Raw genomic sequence first — 17,001 nt, forward strand, 5'->3', positions numbered from 1 at the left:
CATGATGGACATGTCATCTAAAGAATGAGAGGGGGAGTGGAAATGGTTTGCGACTGGGAGGTGCAGTTGTTTATTGCGAACCGAGCGGAGGTGTTCTGCAAAGCGGTCCCCAAGCCTCTGCTTGATTTCCCCAGTGTAGAGGAGCCCACACCGGGTACAGTGGATGCAGTACAGCACATTGGCAGATGTGCAGGTGTTGGTGGAAGGTGTTGGTGAAGTGGATGAACTGTTCGAACTCCTCTGGGGAGCAAAAGGCGGCGCCGATACAGTTATCACTGTAACGGAGGAAGAGGTGGGGTTTGGGGCCCGTGTAGGTGCAGAAGAGGGACTGTTCCACGTAACCTACAAAGAGGCAGGCATAGCTGGGGCCCATGCGGGTGCCCATGGCCACCCCCTTAGTCTGGAGGAAGTGGGAGGAATCGAAAGAGACTGTACTGTATCGGCGCCGCCTCTTGCTCCCCACAGGAGCTCGAACAGTTCATCCACTTCACCAACACCTTCCACCCCAACCTTCAGTTCACCTGGGCCATCTCCAGCACATCCCTCACCTTCCTGGACCTCTCAGGCTCAATCTCAGGCAACCAGCTTGGAACTGATATCCATTTCGAGCCCACCGACTCCCACAGCTACCTAGAATACACCTCCCCCCACCCGCCCTCCTGCAAAAATTCCATCCCCTATTCCCAATTCCTCCGCCTCTGCCGCATCTGCTCCCACGATGAGGCATTCCACTCCCACACATCCCAGATGTCCAAGTTCTTCAAGGACCGCAACTTGCCCCCCACAGTGGTCGAGAACGCCCTTGACCGCGTCTCCCGCATTTCCCGCAACACATCCCTCACACCCTGCCCCCACCACAACCGCCCAAAGAGGATCCCCCTCGTTCTCACACACCACACCACCAACCTCCGGATACAACGCATCATCCTCCGACACTTCCGCCATTTACAATCCGACCCCACCACCCAAGACATTTTTCCATCCCCACCCTTGTCTGCTTTCCGGAGAGACCACTCTCTCCGTGACTCCCTTGTTCGCTCCACACTGCCCTCCAACCCCACCACACCTGGCACCTTCCCCTGCAACCGCAGGAAATGCGACACTTGCCCCCACACCTCCTTCCTCACCCCTATCCCAGGCCCCAAGATGACTTTCCACATTAAGCAGAGGTTCACCTGCACATCTGCCAATGTGGTACACTGCATCCACTGTACCCGGTGCGGCTTCCTCTACATTGGAGAAACCAAGCGGAGGCTTGGGGACCGCTTTGCAGAACACCTCCGCTCTGTTCGCAATAAACAACTGCACCTCCCAGTCGCAAACCATTTCCACTCCCTCTCCCATTCTTTAGATGACATGTCCATCATGGGCCTCCACGCAGTGCCACAATGATGCCACCCGAAGGTTGCAGGAACAGCAACTCATATTCAGCTTGGGAACCCTGCAGCCCAATGGGATCAATGTGGACATCACCAGCTTCAAAATCTCCCCTTCCCCCACCGCATCCCTAAACCAGCCCAGTTCGTCCCCTCCCCCCACTGCACCACACAACCAGACCAGCTCTTCCCCTCCACCCACTGCATCCCAAAACCAGTCCATCCTGTCTCTGCCTCCCTAACCTGTTGTTCCTCTCACCCATCGCTTCCTCCCACCCCAAGACGCACCTCCATCTCCTACCAACTAACCTCATCCCACCTCCTTGACCTGTCCGTCTTCCCTGAACTGACCTATCCCCTCCCTACCTCCCCACCTATACTCTCCTCTCCACCTATCTTCTTTTCTCTCCATCTTCAGTCCGCCTCCCCCTCTCTCCCTATTTATTCCAGAACCCTCACCCCATCCCCCTCTCTGATGAAACGTCAGCTTTTGTGCTCCTGAGATGCTGCTGGGTCTGCTGTGTTCATCCAGCCTCACATTTTATTATCTTGGATTCTCCAGCATCTGCAGTTCCCATTATCACTAGCTTCCGCATTGGACACTTAGTATCAATACCTATTCTGGGCCCTCTTTTTTATTTACCCTACAACCACTTCCAATCCCTTTGCCTTTTGTTCTGTGACACCTGTAATCTCTAATCTCTGCCACCTGCTAACTTTCCCCTGATCTTCACTTTTATTCCACTTGTTCCTCCCAACTTTTTCTACACTAGAAAACCCATCAATTTTCCACCTCTCTTCAATTCTTAAGAGTCGTGTTGGAGTCAAATGTTAACTCTTTCTCTCTCTATAGACGATGCTGAGTTTTTCCAGCCCTTTTTTAAAATGTCCTTTATTCCCTCACTACTTCATTCCTTTGCAGTGCTATAATAATCTTTTTGATCAATATCACTAATCATCCCTTTGTTTCTTCCCAATTTCCTGAATTCCTTGCAACTAAGAATATTGGCCCAGACTTCCCAGCCAGACAATTATTTTTCCAGCACAATAATAAAATGTGAGGCTGGATGAACACAGCAGGCCAAGCAGCATCTCAGGAGCACAAAAGCTGATGTTTCGGGCCTAGACCCTTCATCAGAGAGGGGGATGGGGAGAGGGAACTGGAATAAATAGGGAGAGAGGGGGAGGTGGACCGAAGATGGAGAGTAAAGAAGATAGGTGGAGAGAGTGTAGGTGGGGAGGTAGGGAGGGGATAGGTCAGTCCAGGGAAGACGGACAGGTCAAGGAGGTGGGATGAGGTTAGTAGGTAGCTGGGGGTGCGGCTTGGGGTGGGAGGAAGGGATGGGTGAGACGAAGAACCGGTTAGGGAGGCAGAGACAGGTTGGACTGGTTTTGGGATGCAGTGGGTGGGGGGGGAAGAGCTGGGCTGGTTGTGTGGTGCAGTGGGGGGAGGGGACGAACTGGGCTGGTTTAGGGATGCAGTAGGGGAAGGGGATTTTGAAACTGGTGAAGTCCACATTGATACCATATGGCTGCAGGGTTCCCAGGCGGAATATGAGTTGCTGTTCCTGCAACCTTCGGGTGGCATCATTGTGGCACTGCAGGAGGCCAATGAGGGACATGTCATCTAGAGAATGGGAGGGGGAGTGGAAATGGTTTGCGACTGGGAGGTGCAGTTGTTTGTTGCGAACTGAGCGGAGGTGTTCTGCAAAGCGCTCCCCAAGCCTCCGCTTGGTTTCCCCAATGTAGAGGAAGCCGCACCGGGTACAGTGGATGCAGTATACCACTTTGGCAGATGTGCAGGTGAACCTCTGCTTAATGTGGAATGTCATCTTGGGGCCTGGGATGGGGGTGAGGGAGGAGGTGTGGGGACAAGTGTAGCATTTCCTTCGGTTGCAGGGGAAGGTGCCGGGTGTGGTGGGGTTGGAGGGCAGTGTGGAGCGAACAGGGGAGTCACGGAGAGAGTGGTCTCTCCGGAAAGCAGACAGGGGAGGGGATGGAAAAATGTCTTGGGTGGTGGGGTCGGATTGTAAATGGCGGAAGTGTCGGAGGATGACGCGTCCCTCCTCCTTGACCTGTCCGTCTTCCCTGGACTGACCTATCCCCTCCCTACCTCCCCACCTACACTCTCTCCACCTATCTTCTTTACTCTCCATCTTCGGTCCGCCTCCCCCTCTCTCCCTATTTATTCCAGTTCCCTCTCCCCATCCCCCTCTCTGATGAAGGGTCTAGGCCCGAAACATCAGCTTTTGTGCTCCTGAGATGCTGCTTGGCCTGCTGTGTTCATCCAGCCTCACATTTTATTATTGTGCTGGAAAAATAATTGTCTGGCTGGGAAGTCTGGGCCAATATTCTTAGTTGCAAGGAATTCAGGAAATTGGGAAGAAACAAAGGGATGATTAGTGATATTGATCAAAAAGATTATTATAGCACTGCAAAGGAATGAAGTAGTGAGGGAATAAAGGACATTTTAAAAATGGGCTGTGAAAACTCAGCATCGTCTATAGAGAGAGAAAGAGTTAACATTTGACTCCAACACGACTCTTAAGAATTGAAGAGAGGTGGAAAATTGATGGGTTTTCTAGTGTAGAAAAAGTTGGGAGTCATCTCTTCGGCCTTGAAACTGCTCGACCATGTCCTGAAGCAAACCAGGTACCACAGCCACATCACCTTCCTCAGCACCTGCCTACGGAACCAGATCATCCCCAAGGGACTACAGTCCACATTTCAGCCTTCCCAATTTGGCCCCAACCGTGACCACCTCTACACCCAGAATATTCAGACCCTTCAGAAGCGGTTCTCCCTGCGAGTCCTGAAACAGACACTTGCAGCCATGCGCCGGCACCTCCACACACTGCAATCCAGCCTGCCCCAGCTCAGAGCCTCCCTCTCCCAGACCTGAAAAGGACCTCTGCTGTTTTTCATCCTCCGCAGGATCCACAGACTGAACACCCAGTTCCACTCAGCTTTACTGGACACCAAAAATCGTAAGTACAACCAACTCACTGGCCTCTGCCACCCACAAGAGGATTCCTGCGCCGCCAAAATCCCGACTCTGTCCCTGCCCCTCCCCAACCATGCACCCGCCGCCATTGACCATGAGGACACGGCCGGAGACCCCACCGCTGATGTCACATCCGCCTCCGCCGGCAACAGAACTTCCGGAACCGCTGCTGCAGTCACCACCTCCACGTCCAGGTACAACACCCCACACACCACCCTCACCGCAGCTGCTTCCGCCCACCCCGATCCTCCAACCGCCGACGGAACCCCGCCCACGGCCGACGGAACCCCGCCCACAGCCGGCGGAACACCGCCCACGGCCGACGCCGATGAAACCCCGCCCACGGCCAATGCCGGCGAAACCCCGCCCACGGCCGACGGAACCCCGCCCACGGCCGACGACCTCATCGCTCCGCCCACAACCTCCACAGCCAGCAACCCCAGAGGAGACAGCCACACTGAGCCCTGCCGCATCTTCACCATTCCCCCAGACCTCCCACTGACTGAGGACGAACGGTCAGTCCTTAGCAAGGGGCTCACCTTTGTCCCCCTACAACCACACATCAACGAATACCAGTCACGGTTGGACATAGAGCAGTTTTTCCGCCGTCTTCGCCTCCATGCCTACTTCTTCAACCGGGAACCCAACCCTCCTTCCACTGACCCCTTCACCCGCTTCCAACACAAGTCCTCCTCCTGGACACCACCCCCAGGCCTCCTACCTTCCCTCGACCTCTTCATCTCCAACTGCCGTCGAGACATTAACCGCCTCAACCTCTCCACCCCTCTCACCCACTCCAACCTCTCCCCCGCAGAATGGGCAGCCCTCCGCTCCCTCCGCTCCAACCCCAACCTCACCATCAAACCCGCAGACAAGGGTGGCGCAGTGGTAGTATGGCGCACTGACCTCTACATCGCCAAGGCCAGACGTCAACTCTCCGACACCACCTCCTACCGCCTCCTCGATCATGACCCCACACCCGAGCACCAAACCATCATCTCCAACACCATTCGCGACCTCATCACCTCAGGGGATCTCCCACCCACAGCCTCCAACCTCATTGTTCCCCAACCCCGCACGGCCCGTTTCTATCTCCTTCCCAAAATCCACAAACCTGCCTGCCCTGGTCGACCCATCGTCTCAGCCTGCTCCTGCCCCACCGAACTCATCTCCACCTATCTGGACTCCATTTTCTCCCCTTTGGTCCAGGATCTCCCTACCTACGTCTGTGACACCACCCACGCCCTCCACCTCCTCCAGGACTTCCAATTCCCTGGCCCCCAACACCTCATATTCACCATGGACGTCCAGTCCCTGTACACCTGCATTCTGCAGGGAGATGGCCTCAAGGCCCTCCGCTTCTTCCTGTCCCGCAGGCCCGACCAGTCCCCCTCCACCGACACTCTCATCCGCCTAGCTGAACTCGTCCTCACACTCAACAACTTCTCTTTTGACTCCTCCCACTTCCTACAGACTAAGGGGGTGGCCATGGGCACCCGCATGGGCCCCAGCTATGCCTCTTTGTAGGTTACGTGGAACAGTCCCTCTTCCGCACCTCTACACAGGCCCCAAACCCCAACTCTTCCTCCGGTACATTGATGACTGTATCGGCGCCACCTCTTGCTCCCCACAGGAGCTCCAACAGTTCATCCACTTCACAAACACCTTCCACCCCAACCTTCAGTCCACCTGGGCCATCTCCAGCACATCCCTCACCTTCCTGGACCTCTCAGCCTCCATCTCAGGCAACCAGCTTGTAACTGATGTCCATTTCAAGCCCACCGACTCCCACAGCTACCTAGAATACACCTCCTCCCGCCCACCCTCCTGCAAAAATTCCATCCCCTATTCCCAATTCCTCCGCCTCCGCCGCATCTGCTCCCACGATAAGACATTCCACTCCCGCACATCCCAGATGTCCAAGTTCTTTAAGGACCGCAACTTTCCCCCCACAGTGATCGAGAACGCCCTTGACCGCGTCTCCCGTATTCCCCGCAACACATCCCTCACACCCCGCCCCCGCCACAACCGCCCCAAGAGGATCCCCCTCGTTCTCACACACCACCCTACCAATCTCCGGATACAACGCATCATCCTCCGACACTTCCGCCATTTACAATCCGACCCCACCACCCAAGACATTTTTCCATCCCCTCCCCTGTCTGCTTTCCGGAGAGACCACTCTCTCCATGACTCCCTTGTTCGCTCCACACTGCCCTCCAACCCCACCACACCCGGCACCTTCCCCTGCAACCGCAGGAAATGCTACACTTGTCCCCACACCTCCTCCCTCACCCCCATCCCAGGCCCAAAGATGACATTCCACATTAAGCAGAGGTTCACCTGCACATCTGCCAATGTGGTATACTGCATCCACTGCACCCGGTGCGGCTTCCTCTACATTGGGGAAACCAAGCGGAGGCTTGGGGACCGCTTTGCAGAACACCTCCGCTCAGTTCGCAACAAACAACTGCACCTCCCAGTCGCAAACCATTTCCACTCCCCCTCCCATTCTCTTGATGACATGTCCATCATGGGCCTCCTGCAGTGCCACAATGATGCCACCCGAAGGTTGCAGGAACAGCAACTCATATTCCGCCTGGGAACCCTGCAGCCATATGGTATCAATGTGGACTTCACCAGTTTCAAAATCTCCCCTTCCCCTACTGCATCCCTAAACCAGCCTAGTTCGTCCCCTCCCCCCACTGCACCACACAACCAGCCCAGCTCTTCCCCCCCACCCACTGCATCCCAAAACCAGTCCAACCTGTCTCTGCCTCCCTAACCGGTTCTTCCTCTCACCCATCCCTTCCTCCCACCCCAAGCCGCACCCCCAGCTACCTACTAACCTCATCCCACCTCCTTGACCTGTCCGTCTTCCCTGGACTGACCTATCCCCTCCCTACCTCCCCACCTACACTCTCTCCACCTATCTTCTTTACTCTCCATCTTCGGTCCGCCTCCCCCTCTCTCCCTATTTATTCCAGTTCCCTCTCCCCATCCCCCTCTCTGATGAAGGGTCTAGGCCCGAAACATCAGCTTTTGTGCTCCTGAGATGCTGCTTGGCCTGCTGTGTTCATCCAGCCTCACATTTTATTATCTTGGAATTCTCCAGCATCTGCAGTTCCCATTATCTCTGATACTACATTTTTCCAGCACAGATGGGATTGCATATGGGAACCCTGCAGAATTCCAGGTAGCAGGTTATAAGACCATATGACATAGGTAGAGAAGTAGCCATTCAGCCCACCAAGTCTGCACCACTATTCAATGAAATCATGGCTGATCTGATAACCCTCAACCTTACATGCCTGCATTTATCGTAACCTTTGACTTCTGTACTGATTAAAAACCTGTCTGTCTCAGCTTTGAATATATTTAGGAAACAGGCCTTGTCAGCTGTCGGCAGTAAAGAATTCCACAGATTCTCAACCCTCAGAAAAATTTCCTTCTCTTCTTTATCTTCAACAGGTGCCTCTTTTCCCTAAGATTATCAATTTTTGCAGTACATCTTTCCTTAGATAAAGGACACAATACTGTTCACAATAGTCCAGCTGCAGTCTGACTAATGTCTTGTATGCTCCAAAGAAATTGCTAAGGAAATTGAATACTCTGCTGGATAATCTCACCATGCTAGGAACCGTACAAAGGATTCCAGAGAATTCAGGCCCTATATTTACCTCACACACCCACAACCACAAATCCTCTAGACTGTTTATACCCCAATCCTGACCCAACACCACCACATTATTTTGGACAAAACATCCCCCCTCTGTCTCTCCAGACCTGCACCCCCTTCCCTTGCTGAATGAAGGGCCCATTGACTACCATGAAAATGTGCGCATGGTTTGCCTTCCCCCAACAGTTCCGTATTGTTAAAAAACTGCCAGAATAGAAGTATAGCTCCACATTTCTGAAGCAGCCCTGATCAGGGTCAATCATTAGAAATGTGGAAATCTTGCCTCTCTAAAAAAAATGGCAATCTACCACTCAGAAAATCCATCCCATTAAGATCTCAATCTTCCTCTCTTTGAGCTAGCTCTCTGTTAATGTCATTGTTTCTTAATGCTGTGAGGGCATTTAAGCCCGTAGCTCAGCAGCCTTTGGTGTCTGTCTTTACAGTAGAAGACACAAAAAAGTGCCCAATGAACAACAGAAATGCAACGAGATAAATTTAGGTTGGAACTTAAAACAATTGTGATCACGAGAGAAAAGGTACTAGAGAAAATGAGGAGTAAAGGCTGACGGGTCCCTGGACCCAATGCCCTGTATACTATAGTCTAAAAGGAATACTGCAGAAATACTAAATGCATTGATTGTAAACTTCGAAAATCCTTAGATGTCAGAAAGATCCCAGTGAATTGGCAAACTGCAAATGTAATATCACTCTTCAAGAAAGGTAGTAGACCAAGTCAGAAACTCTAAGCCAATTAGACTAACACTTGTCATTGGGAAAATACTGAAATCCAATGTTAAGAAAGTGGTAGCAAGACACTTAGAAAATCATAATAGAAAATCATAATCAGAGATAGTAAGAACTGCTGATGCTGGAGTCTGAGATAACACAGTGTGGAGCTAGAAGAACACAGCAGTGCCTTCCTACTCCTCTGATGCTGCCTGGCCTGCTGTGTTCCTCCAGCTGCACACTACACAATATCGTCAACTTGGTTTTTAAGAAAAGAAAATGGTGCTGAGCAACTTTGAGTTCCTTGAAAATTGGTAAATATAACATACTTAGATTTACAAAAGTCATTCAGTGAGGTATCACATAAAAGGGTACATTGCACGATAAGGCTGTTGGGTAATATGTTGGCTCAAATAGAAGTTAATAAACATGAATTATGGAGTTTCAGAATAAATGGGTCATTTTCAGGTGGTATTCTTTAATTAGTGGACTGATTATGGAATCAGTCTGGGGAATCACTCAATTATTAATGATCAACAGTGACAACATTATTGAAGGACACATGTGTTATAGGCAAATATTTTGGAAACATAACACTGTGATAAATGATTTGTTAAAGGTTAGAATGCTGGAACAGCACTGGCATAGTGATTAAGAATAAAACTTCACCATTTTGAATGATTTGGAAAAAATATTTTAAAACCTAATTAACTTCACATGTTCTACTGATTTGGACAGAGACAAAGAAGGAATAAAACTGAAAAGGTAATAATTAAAGACTATTTAGAGTCATACAGCACAGAAACAGATCCTCAGTCCACCACTTCCACCAGCAGTTGTTCTATACGCGCACCACCCTGCATGAAAAAGTTAACCCTCACGTCCCTTTTAAATCTTTCCCCCTCTCCTTAAACGTCTGCCCTCTAATTTTGGACTCCCTCATGCTAGGAAAAAGACCTTGGTTATTTACCGTCTCCATGCCCCTCATAATTTTATATAAACATCTATAAGGTCACTCCTCAGCCTCTGGCACTCCAGGGAAAAATGCCTCAGCCTATTCAGCCTCTCCCTATAACACTCCAATCCTGGGAAAATCCTCGTAGTTCTTTTCTGCACCCTCTCAAGATTAACATCCTTCCAATAGAACGGTGACCAGAATTGTACACAGTATTCTAAAAGTGGCCTCACCAATGTCTGTACAGCTGCAACATGACATCCCAAATGCTATACTCAATGTTCTGACTAACGTAGGCAAGCATTCCAGAAGCTTTCTTCACCACCCTGTCTACCTGAAATTCCGCGTTTAAAGAACTATGCACTTGCACCTCTTTGTTCAGCAACACTATCCAGTGCCCAACCTTTAAATGTATAACAAGCCTGCCATGGTTTGCTTTACCAAAATGCAACACCTCACATTTATCTAAATTAAACTCTATCTGCCAATCCTCGGCCCATTGATGCTGAGATAATCATCTTCACTGTCCACTAGACCACCAAATTTAGTGTCATCAGCAAATTTACAAACCATGCCTTCTATATTCACATCCAAATCATTTACATAACTGACAAATAACAGAGAACCTAACACAGATCCTTGTGGTACACCATTAGTCTCAGGCCTCTAATCAAAAAAAACAACCCTTTACCACCATCCTCTGTCTCCTACCTTCAAGCCAATTTTATATCTAACTGGCCACCTCCCCCTGGATTTCATGTGATCTAGCCTTACTAACCAACCTACCATGTGGAATCTTCTCGAATACTTTTCTTAAGTTCACATAGATGCCTACTACACTGCCTTTATCAACCTTATTTACCACCTGTTCAAAAATCTCAATCAAGTTAATGAGACATGATTTTCCACACACAAAGCCTTGATGACTATCCTTAATCCTACCTTGACTTTCCAAATGCATGTAAATCCTGTCTCTCAGAATCTTCTGGCCTTTCCTTACAGCTTTTGTTGTTTAAACTATTGTTTGTTTACTTAGCAGGAATAAAAGAAGAAGGAAAAAAACCACTTTTACCTTTTCTGGATATTTGGAGAAGATGAACAAGAACAAAATGAATATCAGAAGTCCAATAACGGAAATTAGCTGGTTTGTGCTTTGGCTGGCTGTGTCCAGAATAAGCCAGAGTATAATTATTACAAGTAGAACCATATACAGTAATCTGAGGCAAAAGAAAAACAGTTTGAAGAAGTCTTAGTTTAGTCAACTTAATCACATTCTATGGAACAAGTAAACTGTAACCTTTCGAAAAACACCCTTGCATGGAAAGCATCATCTTATCGTGGACAATTATTACAGTTCCCTCACCATCGCTTAGTCAAAATTAGAAATTCTTAATATAAAACCACTTTCAGATAACCATTACCAAAGACTATTGTGGTTCAAGGAAATGACTCTGCATCACTTTCTCAGGACATTTTTCAAAGAACAAAAAAAATGACTTTCCCAAAACCATCTACATTTTAAGAACAAACAAATAAAATCTATAATTTAGTCCTCAGCAGGAAAGCTTGAGATGAATATGTAATCACACCGAAGTAAGTACGAATATACTAGCAATGTCATGAGACCACTAATCCAGATACCTAGGGTAATGCTCTGAGAAACAAGTTCTTAAGTTCCATCACATCAGATGGTGAAATTTGGATTGCTTTAGTAAAGTCTTAAAAGCTAACTAATGGTGGCCATGAAGCCATTGTTGATTTTGTAAAAATCCATCTTTATACAATCCCTATAGTACAGAAGCAGGCCATTTGACCCATCAAGTCCACACCAACCCTCTGAAGAGCAGGCCACCCAGACCCACCTCCCTACCCTGTCCCTGTATTTTCCATGGCTAATCCACCTAGCCTGACATCCCTAGATATTATGGGCAATTTAGCGTAGCCAATCCACCTAGTCTGCAAATCTTTGGACTGTGGGAGGAAACCAAAGCACCTGGACAAAACCCATACAGACACAGGGAGAATGTCTGTGTAGAGTTTGCACAGTCACCCGAGACTGGAATCAAACCCGGGGCCCTGGCACTGTGAGGTAGGGGTGTTAACCACTGAGTCGCCATGCCTGGTTGACTTAACACCCTTTGAGAACAAGGCATTAGAAACATAGGCACAACCAATCTTGCAAACCAACTAAACTAACATCGAGGAGTTTATGGCAAAATTGGAATATTTGTCAAGTAACAGCCTGATATTGTCTGTAAAGTATGACTCCATGAGAATGAGTATGTTCAGAAACCACCATCACCAGCTCCAGGTACGTTCTGTACCAACATAAGGATAGAGCCGCCAAATGTGGTTACACAATGGTATACAGTTGAGGCAGTTGTCCCGACAGCCCTCAAAAATGACTCCAGACATCATGAAATCTTATAGCAATGAGTAAATGGAGAGTAATCCTGCCAATTATCACCTATTGCCCTCTCCTCCCCTAACATGATGGGTCAGTTCTCCTCCATATTGGACACCATTTGGAGGTTAGGAAAGAAAGGCCACAAAATGCATTCTTGGTGACAAACTTCAATCACCAAGAGTGGCTCAGCAGTACCACAAATGACCAAGCTGGACAAGTTCTAAATAATGCAGCTGCTGGTCTAGGCCTGTGGCAGTTGGACAGAAAACTGACCTAGCTTCATCCTCCAAAATCTACCTGTTGTAGACACATCTGTTCATGATAGTATCTGTTGGAGAGACAACCACACAGTCATTGTGGAAACAGTCCCTCCTTCAGATTAAGGATAGCATCCATTGTTTTGTCTGACACTTGCTGAATAGGAAAAATATAAAACAGATCTAGCAACTCAGAACTGGGCATCCATTTGGTGGTGTGGTGATCAAGCATAATCTCTGAACTTATTGCCCAACACACCCCCGCATTCCACCATTATCACCAAGCCAGTGAATCAATCCTTGTTCAATGCAAAGTGCAGGAAGGCTTGCCACAAGCAGCACGAGGCATTCTCAAAGTGAGGTGTCAACGTGTTGAAGCTACAACTCACAGAAACATAGAATATAGGAGCAGGAGGAGGCCATTCAGGCCTTCGAGACTGCTTCAGCCTTCATCACAATCATGGCTGATCATCCAACTCAATAGCCTAACCTGTTTTCTCCCCATAACTTTCAATCCCACTCACCCCAAGTGCTATATCCAGCCACCTCTTCAATACATTCAATATTTTGTCATCAACTACTTCCTGTGGTAATCAACTCCACAGGCTCACCACTCTTTGGGTGAAGAAATGTCTCCTCATTTCCATCCTAGACGGTCTACCCTGATTCCACAGACTGTGACCCATGGTTCTGGACACATTCACTATCAGGAACATTTTCCCTGCATCTATCTTATTAGAATTTTCTATATCTCTATGAGAAGAGTCTATGGGATTACCCCCTCATTCTCCTGACCTCCAGCGAAAACAATCCTAACCTAGTCAATCTCTCTTCATTCATCAGTCCCGCCATCCTCAGAAGCAGCCTGGTAAACCATCGCTTCACTGCCTACAGAGCAACAGCATCCTTCTTCAGGCAAAGGAGACCAAAACCGCACACAATATTCTAGGTGTGGCCTCACCAAGGCCATGTATAACTGCAACAACACATCCCTGCTCCCGTACTCAAAACCTCTCACAATGAAGGCCAACATACCATTTGCCTTTTTTATTTCCTGCTGCACCTGCATACACACCTTCAATGACTAGTGCACAGGGACACCCAGGTCCCACTGTATACTCCCCTCCTAATTTATAGCCATTCAGGTAGTAATCTGTCTTTATGCTTTTGCTTCCAAATTGAATAACCTCACATCTATCCAAATTATACTGCATCTGCCAATGATTCACTCACTCACCCAACCTGTCCAGATCATGCTGAAGGATCTCTGCATCCTCTTACAGTTCACCCTCCCACCCAACTTGGTATCATCTGAAAACTTGGAGATGTTACATTTTGTTCCCTCATCCAAATCAATAATATAAATTGTAAATAGCTGGGGTCCAAGCACCAATCCTGTGGCAATCCACTAGCTACTGCCTGCCAATTTGAAGAGTACACATTAATTCCCACTCTCTGTTTCCTCTCTGTCAACCAGTTTCTTATCTACCTCAATACACTTGCCCCAATACCATGCATTTTAATCTCACACAACATGCTTATGCAAAACTTTGTCAAAAGCTTTCTGAAAGTCCAAAGAGATCATATCAACTGGCTCCCCCTTGTCAACTCTACTAGATGCATCTTCGTAGAATTCCAACAGATTTGTTAAGCATGGCTTCCCCTTCATAAATCCATACTGACTCTGTTGGTTACTAGTTGCCAAAAATAAAATCGTAAACAACATGTGATACACAAACTAAATGATCCCAAAACCAATAAATCAGATCTAATCTCTGCAGCTGTGCTGCACCCAGTCACAAAAGGTGGCAGACAATTATTCAAATCATTGAAGGAGACTCCACAACTATCCCTATTGTTAAAGGTGAGGGAGCCCAGTGCATCAATGGAAAAGACTGGCTGAAGCATTTTCAGCTAGAGTGTCCAGTGATCAATCCATATCAGCATCCTCCTAAGCGAACCAGCCCCACAGACACCAGCATGCAGTCAATTCATTTCATGTGGTATTAAGAAACAGCTAAAGGCACTGTATGCTGGAAAGGTTGTGGGCCTCAACAACAGGACTGAAGACATATTCCAAAGCAAGCTGTAGCCTTAGTTAAGTTGTTTCAGTACAGCTACAAGACTGGCATCTACCCACAATGTTGAAAATTGCCTCACTATGTCACATATACAAAAAAAATGAAACATCTAACCCAGCCAAGTCTACTAGCAAAAATCAGAAAAGTGATGGAAGGTGTCATGGACAGTGCTATTATGCAGCACTTACTCAACAATAATTTGCTCACTGACATTCAGCTTGGGTCCATCAGGTTCACCCAGTGTCTGACCTCATTAAAAACTTGATCTAAACATGGACATAATACAAAAGTAATATGAAGGTAACCTTTGATCAAGCATGGCATCAAGGAACCCTATCAAAACAGGATACAATCATAAACATTGGGGAAACCTTCCATTGTCATACTGAGCATAAAGAAAGATGGTTGTGCTCGTTAGGGGTCAACAGTCTCACTCTGAATTTTCTGGTTTAGCTGAAATAAGAGAAAAAAAATTGAAGCCTACTCTATTGAAAGGTCAATCTGTCAGATGGTGACCTAATTATTTGAAAATCATTGGATCATTTCTTAACATTTAATGTGTTTTCTAAAGAAATGTGTGTGTTAAAAAGTATTGTCATTCAGTAGGTGATGAATTGAACATTTTGTCTGGCTGAAGTCCTGATTTAAAATAGACACAGTGCACTGGTTGTGATTAACCATTTGTCAGTAAAACATGATGCAGTTGATCATAGCGTCATGCTGTGCAAATATCATTTGATTGATTAGATAACACAAAATATGCAGCAGTCATGAGCAAGCTCACCTGAGGTCATTTGTTAAAAACTGAGAGATGCCCTCTTTTCAGGGAAAACAGACAAAAGTTTGAAGGAATGGAAGATCACCTCACCATGGTACATTTGTGATATTTGCCAATGATCAATCTGATTAACTGCTGCAAGCTGAACAGGGTTAAGGTTTTCGGAAAGGAGTCAGAAATGGTGCCTTTGATCGATAGTTAACTAGCTCAAGAATAGAAGGTGTCTAATTAATGAATGGAGGTTGAGACAGAGTAGGCTAGGCCTGTTTTGTTCTGATTCTTGAAGTCCATGTAAACCGGTTCACTTGTGACTGTAAGTATTATATGAGTATGTTTATGATGTATTGCTCTTAGTATACCATTTTTGGAGCATACCTTACTTCAGTAAAAAAAAGTTGGGTATATCCTGTTGTTAGGACAGCCTGGGGTTAATCATATCCACAGTAAACCCAATAGATGAGGGAAGGTAGAAATAAAAGCCTATACCTTGTAACATTCAATGGCAATTCACTGAATCCCCCACTATTAACATCCTCGGAATCTTCATTGGCCAAAAACTGAACTGGACCAGCCACTGGAATACTGTAGTTACAAGACCAAGTGACAGGTTGGAACTTTTGCAATGTGTATTTCACCTCCTGAGTCATTAAAACCTATACATCATTTGAAAGGTACAAATCACAAGCATGACAGAACATGCTCCAACAACATTCAAGAAGCCAATCAGAACAAAGCAGCCCCTTTACATTTGGAACCTTCAACATTCACTCCCTCTATGTCTGACACACTGTAGTGTTTGTCCCAAGCTACACTACAACAGTTCACCAAGGATCTTTAGACTGCAGCTTCGAAGTCCACAACTTCCACCACGTAGGAGAACTAGGGCAGAAGATACGTGGGAACACCACTACGTATAGGTTACCCTTCAAACCTGCAATGTCCTGTCTTGGTATTATACAACTGTTCCTTCATTACCAGTGTGTCAAAATACAGAAACTCTCTCCCCAATGATACATTTTAATACCCACAGCACATGGGTGGCAGGTTCTAGGAAAGGACATAAAAATTGGCCAAAGAAAATTGCAGCAGACCTAAGATTAATTGGGTGGGGGTGTTGGAGCATGCAGGGAAGGAGGGGGGGATTGGAATAGAGGACAAGAGCAAATTGTAGAGTAAAGATGAAATGATTGTAAAAGCATCTGTCATTATGTGAAGAGGTAAAGATCAGTGAAGACAAATGTAGGTCTCTTACAATCAAAAACAGAGGAAGTTATAACAAGGAGATGGCAGACCTGCCAAATACATAGTTTGGCTCTATCTTACAGATGAGAACACAAATAACATCTCAAAAATGTTGGGGAATACAAGGTCTAGTGAAAGGAAGGAGCTGAACACGGACAGTATTAATACACAGATGGTGTTGGGAAATTGATGGGATTAAAGGCCAACAAATCCCAGAGCATTTAGAGAAGTGGCCCAGAAATAGCGGATGCATTGATTGTCATCCTTCAAGTGTCAACCAACTCTAGAATAGTTCTTACAGTTTGGACAATAGCTAATGCAACACCAACATTTAAAGAAGGAGAGAGGGAGAAAACAGAATCATAGGCTGGTTAGCCTGACGCTGGTAGCTGGGTGTAGTGATTAGAACCAGATGGATTCTATTGACTACGATCCTTTATTGGGGTTGTTAACCTGGATCAATCAGAGAGCCCTGGCAGATATAAACAGGAGATTC

General features: G+C 47.1%; 1 protein-coding gene across 1 annotated transcript in view; it reads right to left on the reverse strand.

Moving 5' to 3' along the window:
• Nucleotides 1-17,001, reverse strand: part of LOC125450724 (solute carrier family 28 member 3-like) — a 156,809-nt gene that overhangs the window by 130,842 nt on the left and 8,966 nt on the right. The window contains exon 3 of the mRNA XM_059645012.1: nucleotides 10,813-10,957. Within this exon, the coding sequence (XP_059500995.1) occupies nucleotides 10,813-10,957 (145 nt within the window). The remainder of the gene's footprint in view (nucleotides 1-10,812; nucleotides 10,958-17,001) is intronic.

Source organism: Stegostoma tigrinum, chromosome 3 (genome assembly GCF_030684315.1).
Source record: "Stegostoma tigrinum isolate sSteTig4 chromosome 3, sSteTig4.hap1, whole genome shotgun sequence".
NCBI classification, from domain to species: Eukaryota; Metazoa; Chordata; class Chondrichthyes; order Orectolobiformes; family Stegostomatidae; genus Stegostoma; species Stegostoma tigrinum.